General features: G+C 33.7%; 1 protein-coding gene and 1 long non-coding RNA gene across 5 annotated transcripts in view; one reads left to right on the plus strand and one right to left on the minus strand.

The window, feature by feature from the left end:
• Positions 1–5,609, plus strand: part of LOC132350211 (uncharacterized) — a 403,110-nt gene extending 397,501 nt beyond the window's left edge. Inside the window, exon 7 of the long non-coding RNA XR_009497870.1 lies at positions 5,532–5,609. This is a non-coding gene — a long non-coding RNA (uncharacterized LOC132350211). The remainder of the gene's footprint in view (positions 1–5,531) is intronic.
• The window catches only part of PCDH15 (protocadherin related 15), a 748,372-nt gene that overhangs the window by 131,364 nt on the left and 599,614 nt on the right, over positions 1–17,394 (minus strand). For all 4 annotated transcript variants that reach the window (XM_059899155.1, XM_059899157.1, XM_059899156.1 and 1 more), the window contains 2 exons: positions 5,476–5,616; positions 3,652–3,764 (listed from right to left, as the gene is read on the minus strand). In XM_059899155.1, the coding sequence (XP_059755138.1) occupies positions 3,652–3,764; positions 5,476–5,616 (254 nt within the window). The remainder of the gene's footprint in view (positions 1–3,651; positions 3,765–5,475; positions 5,617–17,394) is intronic.

The raw sequence follows: 17,394 nt of genomic DNA on the forward strand, positions 1-17,394 counted from the left end.
GCCCTTCACAGCAATTTGAAACACTGCAGGCATTTTGACAAAGATACTGGTTGAACATATAAAAAGAAAATACCAAACATGAACAAAAATATTCTTCACAAATACTGTTTTTAAAATGACAAACTGGAAAATATTGCAATATATAATGAAGAAAGTTTCTAAAATGATTAATATATTATGAGATTAGTTGTTATTTTTTTTTAGGGTAAAGCAGGGGATTAGTTGTTTTATACTAATAAAATGTTGATCAACTTTATTAGTTGTAACTACTATCTAATATAATAGACAAGCCCCTAAATTTCTTGCTCACGTGACAGTTCATTGAGGGCCTTCCTAGGTAGGTAGCTCTCCTCCAAGCTGTGATTCAGAGGCCTAGGCCCCTTTTTATCTTTTATTTCCACAATTGTCAACATACAGGTTCCAAGGTTCCCTGGGTATTTTTTCCATTTCACCCATTCAATGGGAAAAGGTTAAGTCAGGCCGAGAAATGGTGCAGACCATACTGTTCCACATTTTATTGGCCAGAACTCAGTCACAGGGTTCCACTGAGCAAGTGAGGCTAGGAAAAGCACTCTAGCTGTATGCCCAGGAGGAAGAGGAAAGGATTTAGGAGGCATCCAGGCACTCTCTGCTCTGCACTTTTCCAAAAGTCTTCAAAAGAATGGAGAGATGATAGATAAAGAAGATAATCATCAGTCTTAGGTTTCTTTTTTTTTTTTTAATAGTTCTTTCCATGTTTTACATCAAATTTATTTAAGTTCAATAATTTACATTTATTCATAAAGCAGTGTCTTCTATCAATATTTTACGTGACTTTTGTATTATCTAAGTTTTCTGGTTGTCTGATAGAAAACAGAAAAATGCTGGTCCGTATCTAGGTACTACTAAATCCGTTATGGCAGTTATACTGATTCTTACGTAGGATTTTCTTCATAAACTGTAGGATGCAACAAGATTACCCAAATGCCTTTATGTGCCAGAATAACAAATGAACTTGGATAGTCAAGGGTGCTGTTTGCAATTGTTAGAAATGTGCTTCCACAAGGTCAAAAAATTCTTCCACCTGTGCTCATGTGACTGCTTTTAATTTTAGCACCAAATAATTGGCTAGCTTTTTTCTTCTCTAAGTTAACAACTTTATTAATAGAATCTATTTGCAGTTAGTAGTCCTATGCAGAGAATATAAGAAATGGTAAATCATTCATTGAACAAAACATCTTTATTTTTAAAAAGTTACATTAAATAAAGACACTTAAAAAAAGAAATCTAAATGAGCAATGCCGCAATGAGATCCATGACTTTGGCCTTAACGCCACAATATTTTAGCTAAAAGAGTTAACAAGCACTGTGATAGAGAGGTCTGGAGGCAAATGTCTATTGCTAAGGAAAGGGCTTCAAATGAAAGCACAGAAAAAAAGGGACATCATTTCTTGAGTTTATTTAAATGGAAAGTGTTATGCAGGACACCACTTTTTTCTTCTTTGGGGACTTCCAAGGAATGACTAGACTTGGGGTGAGAAGTTTAAGGGAACAAAGGTGGGAATTTTGTTGGGTTGAAGCTGAGGGATTTTTGAATCCACCTCAAATAATGGGTACAATTTTTGTAAGAATTTGATCTAGACAAGTTGGTGAGAAACACAAGTGAGTTTACATCCATCTTGGTTCTTGAGAAGATCGAAATAAACACGTTCAGGGAAGTTATCAGAAAAACAGAAAACTGTATGTCCCATAGCAAAGAATTGGAGTCCACAGATTATCAAGTCAACACAAAAGGAAAGAAAATAGGTAATGGACATAAGGAAGAAAATGACCTTTAACACAGATTGACCAAGAATTCTTATTGTTTTAAATATATTTTACATCTCAATGGTTTACATATGTGTTGTATAGCATTTTCTTATAATGATATTGCATAATTTAATTTAGTCCTTGAATATTGTCAAGACAGCTTTTTATGAAAGGTGAAAACTTCTTGGTTTAATGTGGTAGATGTTGCCAGATGCATCACCTAGTTCTTCCCTCAGTATCTTAGTCACTGCTTCAGCTTAAAATTCTTAGGTTGTTCTTTGAAATTATGAGAAGAATAAAATCCAAACTGTAGAATATGATAAGATGTTCTATTATATGAAATCTTCACTTTTCTTGAGCCTCAATTAATATAATTGTTTAACTTCCAATTTTCTTTAGATAGATGGAAGTAAAATATTCTGTTACTCAATACATTCTCCCATATCCCTTATTTATACTTCCGTATATTCTGATTCTTTGACATGGAGCATTCTTCCACATTTTTGTGGAGTGGCTCAACTCTATTTTTCCTTCAAGAAACAGCTCAAAACTTTGCTGATCATGTTCAGATACAGTTTAGTGTGTCTCCAACATGCTTCCTCAGTACTCTGAGCTTCTATTATTGTGTTTTTATAGCATATTATATTTTTCACATAGTTCTTTGTTTCCAACACATGGCTGTGAGCCTCTGGAGTGTAATGACTGGCTGCCTTTTAATGCTATGTCCAGAACAAGTAAATAGTAAAATACAGTATATAGTGAGCCTCTTTCAAATGTTTGTGAGAAAACTATCTCCAATGGGTCCTAACATACAAATAAAAGTACATAATGTTTTAACTTAATTGAGATTAAAAAATCATGAAAGAAAATTCTACTATATTTGCAGAAGTGCATTATAAAACATTCTTTCACTTATATCCAATAATGAAGCAATCATGAACATATAGTGATTTTAGTTTCATTATTTTTTCAATAAATTCTTCACTTTCTAATATACACACACACACTATGGACTGAACTGTGTTCCCTAAAATTCATATTTTGAGGCCCATCCTCACTGGCATGGTATTTGGAGATAGGACCCTTGGGAGGTAATTAGGTTTACATGAGGTCATAAAAGTGGAGCCCTTATCTTGGGATTAGTGCCTTTATAAGAAAAGACACCAGAGAGCTTGCTTTCTTTCACTTTCCTTTGTGTCAGGTTATAGCGAGAAGGCAGCAGTCCGCAAGTCAGGAAGAGACCTCTCACCAGAACCTGACCATGCTGAAAGCCTGATCTTGGACTTCCAGCCTCCAGAGCTGTGAGAAAATGAATGTCTGTTGTTTAAGCCACCTAGTCCTTGAATTTTGTTATGACGGCCTAACCTAAGATGGTATATATACTAAATTTACAGCTCAAATATATATTATACACATAAACATAAACTCTCTCTCTTTCTCTCTCTGTCACTGATTATAAGGAAATATCATTTCAGGTACACCTCAAAATTAAATGACATAATGTATCTGGAAGTAACAAGAAACTAAATGTCTACTTCGTACCATTGAGATCATTAATCAGTTGCAATTTAAACCCCCAAACATAATGTTGTATTTTTCAAACCTAGCTTAAAGTATTTTTAAAGGATCCATTATTCATCAAAGCATTACTAAAACTGATATTTTACACTAAATTGTCATTTTAACCATATTAACTTTTAAAATAAATATAATGTTATGTTAATTTAAAAAAGCTTAAACTAGAATTAGAAGCCTGCTTCACTGGAAAATTCATATCACATCAATTTTGAGAGACCAAAAGAAACAAAAAAAACAACAAAATAAAAACCTTCATATGTTACAAAACCTGATAGGAATCAATACCTGTATTCCTCTTGTGTGAAGCGTGGGATTTCTCCAGGATGTAAGACAAGAATTTTCACAGTGGCACTGCTGGACATCACAGGCTCACCATCGTCAAAAGCAACAACCACCAACTTAAAAAGTAAAAAAATATTCAAGTTAAAGATGATTTAAAAGAAGAAAGTAAAAGCATCGTGTTTCTATGAATGTTTTTAATTATTGGACTGCCTGTTTCCAAAAGGGGGAGTAGTGATCATTTCCTCATTGCCTACTGGGTAGCAGAGACTGTGCTAGGATATTCATAACAATCCCACCAGGTAGATATTATTATTTCCATTTGCCAGGTGAGGAAACTCAAAGAAGTTCAGTTAATAACTCTATGATAAAAAAAAAACAAAAAAACTACCGGTAAAACAGGTATCTGATACTACATCTCTCCAATTATAAACTCTTTTCTCTTTCACAATCCCACTGGTGTCTACAGTAAAAACATGAAACTTTATAAGTGCCAACACTTATTTCAAAAGCGTTAAATTTATGGATAGCAAAAAGCTAATTAGCTTGCTAATAAAAAGAAATTAATTTTTCCAGTGAATTAATTGTCTGCAAGATCATAGGGCAGAAATACTTCACTCTGGAGGATAAAATTGGAAATCTTTATAGATTAACACACTTTGATATACACTCTCTTAAAAACAATTAAATTATATAAAATCAAGTTCATACTGGAGAATAGAAAATGTTCAAATGATGCAAACTAAAGAAAAGCTTTAGTCTTAAGATGTAATCTCTATATATTATTTATTACTAAAATAGCTTTTATAATTGATCATTTTCTTTGATAACCTATATTATGTCAAGAAGAATTCTAAAGTTTAAGAAATGTTAAGTTTCAAAACTATGTGTTTCTCTAGATTGTATATAATTTTGGAAGCTGCAGGTGACTAATTTAAACTAATTCAACCTAGATCACGTAACCACAACCAAGGGTCATCCTGAGAGCCACAATCTACCTTTGGGTTAATACTTTACAAAAAGAATAATTATTTCAAACGGAGATACAATTAACAGAGTGTTCATTGATATTCACAGGGTTAACTGGTGACGGTATTTCCCCAATGTATGGTCAAAGGCTTTATTCCCAGGGACAAAAATTTTTCTAAGTAATTATAGAAAATGGAAACAGTCAAACATTTAATAAAATGGATTACTTATGATAATAGTGAAGGGTAGTATTATTTCAAATTTTCTAAAAGTATAACATATCAAGAGTACATAAACTTGAACCAACAATTGCCTCTAGGTACTTATCTTGAGGAAAAAAAGATAGCAAGTGGCAAATAATATCTGCACAAGGAGTTTCACGGCAGCAAAGGTGGTTATAACAAAAATTGGAAACGACTAATTATCCAACAACAGGGTATTGGACAAAAAAAAACAAACAATAGTATATTTATACAATAGAACATCACACAACCATTTAAATAATAGCATTAATAGTATTTAAATATACCTAAATTTTAAAGAGCAGTATGAATAATACAATCATACAATCATGTTATTTTAAAATATATATTTGTATACTTTTATTTGCAGGGAATGTTATCATAAGGATAGAGATTAAAATGGTAAATTTTAATCTCCAAAATGTGAAATATCAAGTGTTTCTTTTACCTTTTACTTAACTGTATTTTCTAAGTGTCTATGCAGTAAAAATGTATTGTTTTGTAATTTTAAAATACTAAAAAGGAGAAAAATGGAAAGATGTATGGTTATTTGTTAAACCAAACTCTCAATCAAAAGTTAAACATCAAATAGACACCATAGAGAAAACACTGCGCTGACCTTAAAAATTGTTGTAGGTTCTTCATTAAGATTAACTCGAGTTATTACTCTTCCAGAATCTTCTTCTACATCAAAAATACTGGCCGGATAAGGAAACTGGACATCATCTACTCTATATCTCACACGACTTGCAGGTAATCCCTAAAATAAAATTATATATTATTTCACAAAATGAAAACAAAGGGTAATGATAATATAAAATTGATTTGTAAAATAAATAGTCTTTTAAAAATGAAAAATCGTATTTTAACTTTTCATACTTTCAGGTTTAAAATGTAGCAGAATCTTTATTTCTTTAGAATAACAATCTGAATCAGTAAAGTGTCTTTACTACATGTTATTTAAAATCATTTATGTGAAAGAATAAATCAGTGCTTTCCTCGGGTGTCTTCCCTTCCACATTTCTTTAATTATATGAATCTCACCTTCTTCCTTGAACACTGTGTTTAATATTTTATATTCTGAGACCATTATAAGTTATTTTCTTTATTATACTCATTTGAACTCTGTGATACTCAGAGAAGATAAAGTGTGGAGGATTGAGGTAAAGTGGAGGAGTAGGTATGGAAGTAAAGGAAATATTATTTACCATCTGTTCTGTGCTGTTTACCAGGCTAGGTTTTTTTCATAAATAAATAAATTCTCACCACAATCCTTTAGGATAACATTACTACTAATATTGATAGTAATAACAGTAAAATAATGATAGTTAACATTTGTTGAAAGCTTATTATGTGTGAGAACCATACTAAAAATGATACATATATAGTCTACCACACATTTTTTAGTTAATGAACTTGAAGCTTATAGGGAGTTTAAAAATGTTGAAATGTCCCAGACATACACCAAGATAAGTTGGAATAGCAAACAAAAAATTCATTTTTAAAGAAAAATTAGCCTTTGATAATTTTGAAAAGGAGACTATAATGAGAACAGTCAAAATTTATTGAACATCCTCACTTATATTAGGGGTAAGATTGGTTTTATTTTTAATTATATAGGGTGACACTGGGGTGGGCACTCTAATCTTAAGGCCTGTAAGTCTCTTAAGTCAGTCCTAGAAGTACAACAAAATAAACACCTCAGACTCAGAGCTAGTATGTGGTTGAGTTTGATCTCAAACCCTAACAGACACTATATTATTATACCACAAAACTCTTTAGAGAAGAACACCTCTATTTGACACTATTCTGATGTGGGAGAAGCAGGATATTACCCCCATGTTATGCCCATAGCCTGAATTGGTTAATGGTGCTTTGGGGAAGGATGGTTCTGAGAACATTGCTCTCTGTATTGTTGAGTTTCTTCATGACTGTCCTTGAACAGAATGTGTTGCTCCTTGTTTGTTCCTGAGTCACACTTGGGCTATAGGACAAATATGTTAGCCTTCAGGACTTGTATAATTCCCTAATTATTATCTGTAAGTCCAGTCCTTTCATTCATGACACCTCAGTTTACCACTACTTCCTTGAATACTTCATGTAACTCTTTTCACTCTTTTGCCTTTCCTTCTTCCTATCTGGAAGCTCCGGGTCAGACTCTGCTTGTTCCCAATCTTCTTGGAGTTTCCCAAGGCTCTGTCACAGGCACTTTTGTCTTCTCTACCTCTGCTCAAGTTCCATGCCTTTAAGTGTCTCTTATTTGTTCATAAATCCTAAATTTAAATTTTTGGCTCTTTTGTCACTAGAGCAAAACTACAGCAAAAACCATTTCAAGAACAAATTTTCAGGTTCTGCTGGCATCAATACCCATTCAGTCTGTAGTACAGAATTAAAATTTTTATGACTATCATGAATCAGTTATCAAGAAACTTAAAGAAACTTAGAATATGTCAGTTACACTTAGCATGTTGTCTTTGATAACACCAAGGTATTAATGATATATTTGGAATTATACCTTTAACTGATAAAAGAGAAAAATGTTTTGGTGTTGCAGAGTGTTATCTTGTAGATGCCTAAAACACTTTGCTATCCAGAACACCCTATAATCTTCTTGGAGGATTGTTAAAGATAAGATTGTATGTATAAGAACATTTACATTATATTTAGCTACATCAGTAAGCTTTTTATTCTGATTTGTTATTCTACAGATTGCTAGCACATAAAAAAAAGTGGCCCTGAGATGACATTGTTAGCCCACAAAAGACATTTTAATTGTTTCTTCCATCACCCTTGTTATCAAGGCACCACATTTTATTTCATATAACACGATACAACTAAATACCTTGATTTAGATGTTCTTTTGAATATATTCAAAAATTTTTTCCTCTTTCTTTCCCTCCCACCCTCCTTCTCTTCTCCTACCCTCCCTCTCTTCTCCCACCCTCTTTCTCCTCCTCCCACCCTCCTTCTCTTCCTCCCTCTATTTTCCCCTTCCTCTCCCTTTTCCTCCCTGTTTCCTTCCCTCCCTTCCTAATTTTCTTTCCAAAGTCTTTAAAAAAATAGTCTTGCTTGTATAGTTAAATAATTAAGCTATGTAATACGTGAAGGTAACTGGCTTTGGGAAACAGCTTCAATTAACTTGTCTCACATTGTCCCTGGGACATTTACAACATGAATCAGGTCAAATGCATGGTTTTTATAAATTCATAAAAATTAAAATTATTATGGCTTTAATCTGGAAAATGTGCAATCCAGATGTATGACACAACTAAAAAAAAAGATCATCATAAGCTTTATCTCTTAAAATTATTTATCATTACTATTTATTAAACATTATTTAATACCTGATCATATTAAAAATTTAATAGATATGATCACAGTATTATAATGTACAAAATTCATTCACTATATTTTTAAAAATAGTCTACTGAGCTTATAAATTATACATTTTGATAATTATGAGATGACATATAAATATTCAAATTACCATTTAGATAATAAAAATTTACCAAATATTTGGTCTTTTATTTTAAATTGTACTAGAAATAGAGTGATCTTTCTTTACTCTTACATATTTCCAATAAGTTGATATTTCTTCCAGTTGAATATATTAGTTAATCATATTTATTTTTTAAAGTAAACTAATCTATAAAAACATACTTAAAATTGAGATAAAATATTTAATCATTACTTTCTACTTCAATTTATGATAATATAGTATATAGATTATATTTTATCTTTACATATATATATTTATAAGTGTATTAAGAGGGACATTTTGGACCTTCAATATCGAAAAAAGAGCTATCTTTTTACAAAAAAAAAGTCAGTCTTTAAAATTTTTATTACTATGGCAATAGACTCCTTTTCTATAGCATTTCCAAATTTTCACAAAATCAATCTAATAGTAACACTAAAAGTAGTTTACAAAAATTGCTGTCTTAAAGTTCATACTAAACTAAAACTAGGCTGTGGTTTAATTTATAAATGATGAGCAAATGACTCCTTGGTGCTACACTCTGATCAGCAAAATTTATTTGTCTTTATTTAGGACCAAAGAAATCTTGGGAGGTCATTAGTTAGCTTCCTATCTTCAGACACTACAGGCTCTTCCTCTTTGAAGCACTTGCTAAAACCTAACCTCATTTTTTCCTCAGCAGTGATGAAACATAGTGTTTTCTTTTTTTCAGGGGAATAAAATTCTTCATAGTTTTGAAGACCAATGTTTTACTCCTGAGCCTCGCTTTATTAGGATAGATATTTCTAATTGTTTTTGTATCATCTTAGGTATTTTTTTCTTGCTTTTATATCTTTTCTCCATGCCCTTTTAACCTACCATAGTTGTTTAGGAAATGTACTCAAACTGTGGATTCAAGAGAATAAAACAAATTATCTGATTGTTTTAGGTCACCATCAAGGAAAAAAATACTTTGATATCCACCTAGTGGAATCCATTTTATTTTATTCTTTAGTTCAATGGCTAAATCACATCTCTTTCTTAGTACAGATATTTTAATCTCACGTGGTAAAATGTATTTTGCCACTTCAGGACATGTAAAATTTCACAAGGAGACTATAAAATGGACTTTGATCCAACACAATTTATGACACATTAGTAGGTAATCCCATAATACATGTAATATCACATAAAAAGGAAGACTATTTAAGCTATTTTGGAATTTTGCTCTATTTACCTAGCCACTATGAAGAGGCATTAACAAAGGCAAGAAATGAAGATAGAATTAACCAAGACATAAATATTAATTTAATAGTAAAGTGATGAAATTGTCTGCAAAGATTCTCTTCTCATCAGGCAGTGGTGGCAAAAATAGAGTTTCCTATCATTATGCCTCCTGGAGTCTTTTGATGGGTAAGTACAATGAGTTTCTTCTTTAAATTTTTATGGAAACTGAGGACATGTGAGAAGCATAGCACGACAGCTTTTTTGAAGCCTCCTCATTTTGACAGATATTTCTATAAATCCAGCTGACCTCATTATTGGAGCAAGCGTTACTGCAGATAACTATAATTTTAAAAGATTAATGAGGTGCTGGCACAGGAATCCTTCTTAATGTCAACTTCCATTCACCAAAATATTCTTCGATACTTTCCCTGAGTTTTCAAATAAGTGACACACTCACTTTTAGAGGGATATATTTCCCTAAACGAAATGTTCAAAATAGAAACATGATATGACTGGCAGCTTAATCATTCAAGGGGTGCTGAAAACCTTAACTTGGCATCAAGTTAAGGTTAATAAGTTAATTAACCTTAATTTGGTTAATTGAAATTAACCACAATTTAGAACAAATTCCAAAGGACTTTTTGTTTGCCATTAGATAAAAAATATTTAACTCAGTTAAAAAAATAGAATTATAAAACTAAATCATTATACATTTATTTCATATATGGCATATTTTTAAGAGAGAGATGTATAAATTGTATAAAATACTGGCAATTGAAAATTTTATAGATTATTTATTCTCTAACATTTATCATTTTACTCATGTTTTATAGTACAAAGGTTAATTCACTATATGTGGGATTCATTCACTCATTCATCTATTTGTTTATTCATTCAACACATTAAATGGACACTGCTGAGTCCTGAGAGTACACAAATGAACAAACTCACAGCCTAGATGAGGAGTTCATCTTATATAACCTCCTTCCTGGTATACATTAACAATAATTCAGCCAGATTGGCCTTATAAAACACCAAGCTCACTCCTACCTCAGCACTTTTCCATCTGCTGTTTGTTCTTCCTGCAATACTCCTGTGTGTAGCTAGTTCCTTCTGGCATCCAGGTCTCAAATGATACCTCTTTTGCCTATACCCACCCATAAACCAATCTGAGTCAAATCTTATTTTATTTCCTTTATAGTATGTATCCTTATGTGAATTTATGTTCCATATTTACTTGTCTGTGGGTTTGTAGCCCATCTCTGTTCCTTGACTGTGAGCTCCATTAGAGAAGACACTTATTTTGGCTTGGCATTATTTAAGAGGTCAGCAATAACTTGTTAAGTAAATACGTATAATACAAGCAGTGCTCATGTATATGTGGATCCTGGGCTGAGCTGCCAGGATAAACAACTCTAGGGGGGATCACATATACAGATAGGATGGGAATGGCTGCCTGTGTAACCCCCGGCCTTCCCTGCTAAAACCCCCTGCTAAAAATGTATATATCCTGTGTTCCTGTTTGCAGTGGCTCCATGTGTAGTTTTTAGGAACAAAGAAGAAAGAAAAATTACATCAGTGACTTTTGTTGGGGAGGAGCTTTCACAAAAGAGATGATAATAGAACTTATGAAAACAGAGTTCCAAACAAGTAGAAGATTGAAGGAGAATAAATAGTCTTTCAAAAAGATTCCTGAGAAAAGTTTTGGAGAAATAAAACCATGTATCATTAGGAAAGTCCTTCCCTTTTTTTCTGGACTGGCTGAATATTATGTACTAGAATAAAGAGTCTTTCAAAAAGATTCCTGAGAAAAGTTTTGGAGAAATAAAACCATGTATCATTAGGAAAGTCCTTCCCTTTTTTTCTGGACTGGCTGAATATTATGTACTATCTCTCTCCTACTTCTCAGCCTCTGTCCTTCTATGCTACTTCCCTAATTATATCTAATACATTCTGTTGTTACGTCAATCCTTTAAAATAATGACTTAATCCTCTGGATTTTTCTAATAAATTAATCCTCATGTAATCTATATTAATAGGATATAGATGTTTTCTAACACCAACTACACTATACAAGGTGTAAAATCAGAGTTACATAGTGGGTTAAACTAATGTTGAACAAGATTGAGATTTCTGAGTATACGTTTGGTAATTGCAAGAATCATAGCTACATAGGTAATTTTCTATATGGTTTAGAGGACCTCTAAGAATTTACTTACCTCAGAAAGTGGCTAAATTGTTGGCAAGTTTTCAGTTTAATACCTACCAATATATGTTCATAGATACTTATCCATAGCTACTCATATTCATCTCTCATGATCACAGGCCAATAATTAGAGATAGTGCTTTTATACTTAGGGCCTCATAATCAGTCAGATGGGGGAGACAGAAGGTACACAGATAAACATAATAAACTACTAACATTTCTGATAAGAGCTATAAAGGAGAAACATGAGCATTACCAAATAAAGGTTTGAGAACTAGAGCAAAGACCTTCAGATTTATAGTCAAGTGGACTTTATACCTCACTGTGTAGGTGCTTACACATGAAAATCTGATGTGCTTTAAAATGTATTCGATTTATAAGATTGTGGCAATTGTGTTATATGTGGAGTCCAATCTGGCATGTAATTTGAGTATTAAAATGGAAAACTAATATTTAATTTATGTGTGAAGATTTTGGACAATTTATCTTAAACTCAAAAAGAGAAAAGTAGCCGCCCAGCACTTCCTGCAGGTTTAGCAGTCGTTTAGAGTAGCAAGGTGGATTATTTTGTGCATTTACCATCTTACCTGGACTCTCTGACTTATAAAACTGAGAACAGGGAAGGCACAGCTAATTGGCTGGCCACGAAGAACTGAGGAGGCAGACCTACACCTCAAGCCTCTATGATGTCTTTTCAAGGGACTTCCTTGGTGGCGCAGTGGATAAGAATCTGCCTGCCAACCAGTGAGGGACCATGGACACTCAAGGGGATGGGAGGAATCCCCAGCAAACGGCTTGCGGGATCATGGTTCCCAGGCCGGAGGTCGGGCCCGAGCTCCTGTGGTGGGAGCTCAGAGTCCAAACCGCTGGACTAACAGAGAACTTCAGACCCCAGGGAGTATCAGTTGGAGTGAGGCCTACTGGAGGTCCTCATCTCAGCATCAAGACCCAGCTCTATCCAAATGCCTGAAAATTACAGTGCTGGATGTCTCAGGCCAAACAACCTGTAAGACAGGAATACAGCACCAACCAACAACAACAAAAAATGAAATGACAAATAAATTTGTTACAGATGAAGGAGTAAGGTAAAAACTTACAAGACCAAATAAATGAAGATGAAATAGGCAACCTACCTGAAAAAGAATTCAGAGTAAGGATAGTAAAGATGATCCAAAATCTCAGAAACAGAATGGAGAAAATACAAAAAACATTTAACAAGGCTCTAGAAGAACTAAAGAGCAAACAAACAGTGATGAACAACACAATTACTGAAATTAAAAAATACTCTAGAAGGAATCAGCAACAGATTAACTGAGGCAGAAGAACCGATAAGTGAGCTGGAATATGAAAAGGTGGAAAAGACTGCTAGGGAGCAGAATAAAGAAAAAAAGAATGAAAAGAATTGAGGACACTCTCAGAGACATCGGGGAAAACATTAAACGCACCAACATTCGAACTATAGGGGTCCCAAAAGAAGAAGAGAAAAAGAAAGTGTCTGAGAAAATATTTGAAGAGATTATAGACAAAAACTTCCCTAACATGGGAAAGGAAATAGTCCATCAAGTCCAGAAAGCACAGAGAGTACCATACAGGATAAACCCAAAGAGAAACACACTGAGACACATATTAATCAAACTATCAAAAATTAAATACAAAGAAAAATATTGAAAGCAGAAAGGGAAAAGCAACAAATAACATATAAGGGAATCCCCATAAGGTTAACAGCTGATCTTTCAGCAGAAACTCTGAAAGCCGGAAGGGAGTGGCAGGACATAGTTAAAGTGATGAAATGGAAAAACATACAACCAAGATTACTCTACCCAGCAAGGATCTCATTCAGATTCGACAGAGAAATTAAAAACTTTACAAATAAGCAAAAGTTAAGAGAATTCAGCACCACCAAACCAGCTTTACAACAAATGCTAAAGTAACTTCTCTAGGCAGGAAACACAAAAGAAGGAAAAGAACTACAATAACAAACCCAAAACAATTAAGAAAATGGTAATAGGAACACACATATTGATAATTACCTTAAATGTAAATGGATTAAATGCTCCAAGCAAAAGATATAGACTGGCTGAATGGATACAAAAACAAGACCTGTATATACGCTGTCTACAAGAGACCCACTTCAGACCTAGGGACACATACAGACTGAAAGTGAGGGGATGGAAAAGGATATTCCATGCAAATGGAAATCAAAAGAAAGCTGGAGTAGCAATTCTCATATCAGAAAAAATACACTTTAAAATAAAGACTATTACAAGAGACAAAGAAGGACACTACGTAATGATCAAGGGATCAATCCAAGAAGAAGATATAACAATTGTAAATATTTAGGCACCCAACATAGGAGCACCTCAATACATAAGACAAATGCTAACAGCCATAAAAGGGGAAATCGACAGTAACACAATAATAGTAGGGGACTTTAACACCCCACTTTCACCGGTGGACAGATCATCCAAAATGAAAATAAATAAGGAAACAAAAGCTTTAAATGACACATTAAATAAGATGGACTTAATTGATATTTATAGGACATTCCATCAAAAAACAACAGAATACACTTTCCTCTCAAGTGCTCATGGAACATTCTCCAGGATAGACCATATCTTGGGTCACAAAGCAACCCTTCATAAATTTAAGAAAACTGAAATCGTATCAAGTATCTTTTCCGACCACAACATATGAGACTAGAGAACAATCAGAGGAAAAATAACTGTAAAAATTACAAACACATGGAGGCTAAACAATACGCTAATAAATAATCAAGAGCTCAATGAGGAAATCAACGAGGAAATCAAAAAATACATAGAAACAAAGGACAAGGAAAACACAACGACCCAAAACCTGTGGGATTCAGCAAAAGCAGTTCTAAGAGGGAAGTTTATAGCTATACAATCCTACCTCAAGAATCAAGAAACATCCCAAATAAACAACCTAACCTTACACCTAAAGCAATTAGAGAAAGAATAACAAAAAAACCCCAAAGTTAGCAGAAGGAAAGAAATCATAAAGATCAGATCAGAAATAAATGAAAAAGAAATGAAGGAAACGATAGCAAAGATGAATAAAACTAAAACCTGGTTCTTTGAGAAGATAAACAAAATTGATAAACCATTAGCCAGACTCATCAAGCAAAAAAGGGAAAAGACCCAAATCAACAGAATTAGAAATGAAAAAGAAGTAATAACTAACACTGCTGAAATACAAAGGATCATGTAAGATTACTATAAGCAACTATATGCCAATACAATGGACAACCTGGAAGAAATGGACAAATTCTTAGGAAAGCACAACGTTCTGAGACTGAACCAGGAAGAAACAGAAAATATAAACAGAACAATCACAAGCACTGAAATTGAAACTGTGATTAAAAATCTTCCAACAAACTAAAGCCCAGGACCAGATGGCTTCATAGGCGAATTCTATCAAACATTTAGAGAAGAGCTAACACTTATCCTTCTCAAACTCTTCCAAAATATAGCAGAGGGAGGAACACTCCGAAACTCATTCTACGAGGCCACCATTACCCTGATACCAAAACCAGACTAAGATGTTACCAATAAAGAAAACTACAGGCCAATATCACTGATGAACATAGATCCAAAAATCCTCAACAAAATACTAGCAAACAGAATCCAACAGCACATTAAAAGGATCATACACCATGATCAAGTGGGGTTTATCCCAGGAATGCAAGGATTCTTCAATATATGCACATCAATCAACGTGATACACCATATTAACAAATTGAAGGATAAAAACCATATGGTCATCTCAATAGATGCAGAAAAAGCTTTTGACAGAATTCAACACCCATTTATGATAAAAACTCTCCAGAAAGTAGGCATAGAGGGAACCTACCTCAATATAATAAGGCCATATATGACAAACCCACAGCCAACATTGTTCTCAATGGTGAAAACCTGAAACGATTTCCACTAAGATCAGGAAAGAGACAAGGTTGTCCCCTCCCACCACTATTATTCAACATAGTTTTGGAAGTTTTAGCCACAGCAATCAGAAAAGAAAAAGGAATAAAAGGAATCCTAATCAGAAAAGAAGAAGTAAAACTGTCAATGTTTGCAGATGACATGATACTATACATAGAGAATCCTAAAGATGCTACCAGAAAACTACTAGATCTAATCAGTGAATTTGGTAGAGTAGCAGGATACAACATTAATGCACAGAAATCTCTTGCATGCCTATACACTAATGACGAAAAATCTGAATGAGAAATTAAGGAAACAATCCCATTTACCATTGCAAGGAAAAGAATAAAATACCTAGGAATAAACCTACCTAAGGCGACAAAAGACCTGTGTGCAGAAAACTATAAGACACTGATGAAAGAAATTAAGGATGATACAAACAGATGGAGAGAAATACCATGTTCTTAGATTGGAAGAATCAACATTGTGCAAATGACTATACTATCCAAAGCAATCTACATATTCAATGCAATCCCTATCAAACTACCAATGGCATTTTTCACAGAACTAGAACAAAAAATTTCACAATTTGTATGGAAACACAAAAGACCCCGAATAGCCAAAGCCATCTTGAGAAAGAAAAATGGAGCTGGAGGAATCAGGTGCCTGGATTTCAGACTATACTACAAAGCTACAGTAATCAAGACAGTATGGCACTGGCACAAAAACAGAAATATAGATCAATGGAACAGGATAGAAAGCCTAGAGGTAAACCCACGGACCTACAGTCATCTTATCTTTGATAAAGGAGGCAAGAGTATCCAATGGAGAAAAGACAGCCTCTGCAATGGTCATCTTATCTTTGATAGAGGAGGCAAGAGAATCCAATGGAGAAAAGACAGCCTCTTCAATAAGTGGTGCTGGGAAAACTGGACAGCTACATGTAAAAGAATGAAATTAGAACACTCCCTAACACCATACACAAAAATAAACTCAAAATGGATTGAAGACCTAAATGTAAGGCTAGACAGTATAGAACTCCTAGAGGAAAACATAGGCAGAACATTCTATGACATACATCACTGCAAGATCCTTTTTGACCCACCTCCTAGAGAAATGGAAATAAAAACAAAAATAAACAAATGGGACCTAATGAAAGTTAAAAGCTTTTGCACAGCAAAGGAAACCATAAACAAGACCAAAAGACACCCCTCAGAGTGGGAGAAAATATTTGCAAATGAAGCAATGGACAAAGGATTAATCTCCAAAATATAGAAGCAGCTCATGCAGCTCAATATGTAAAAAACAAACAACCCAATCCAAAAATGGGCAGAAGACCTAAATAGACATTTCTCCAAAGAAGATATACAGATTGCCAACAAACACATGAAAAGATGCTTAACATCACTAATCATTAGAGAAATGCAAATCAAAACTAGAATGAGGTATCACCTCCCACTGGTCAGAATGTCCATCATCAAAAAATCTACAAACCATAAATGCTGGAGAGAGTGTGGAGAAAAGAGTATTCTCTTGCACTGTTGGGTTGGTGGAAATGTAAATTGGTACAGCCACTATGGAGAACAGTATGGAGGTTCCTGAAAAAACTAAAAATAGAACTAACATATGACCCAGCAATCCCACTACTGGGCATATACCCTGAGAAAACCATATTTCAAAAAGAGTCATGTACCACAATGTTCATTG

The sequence above is a fragment of the Balaenoptera ricei genome, chromosome 16 (genome assembly GCF_028023285.1).
Source record: "Balaenoptera ricei isolate mBalRic1 chromosome 16, mBalRic1.hap2, whole genome shotgun sequence".
NCBI classification, from domain to species: domain Eukaryota; kingdom Metazoa; phylum Chordata; class Mammalia; order Artiodactyla; family Balaenopteridae; genus Balaenoptera; species Balaenoptera ricei.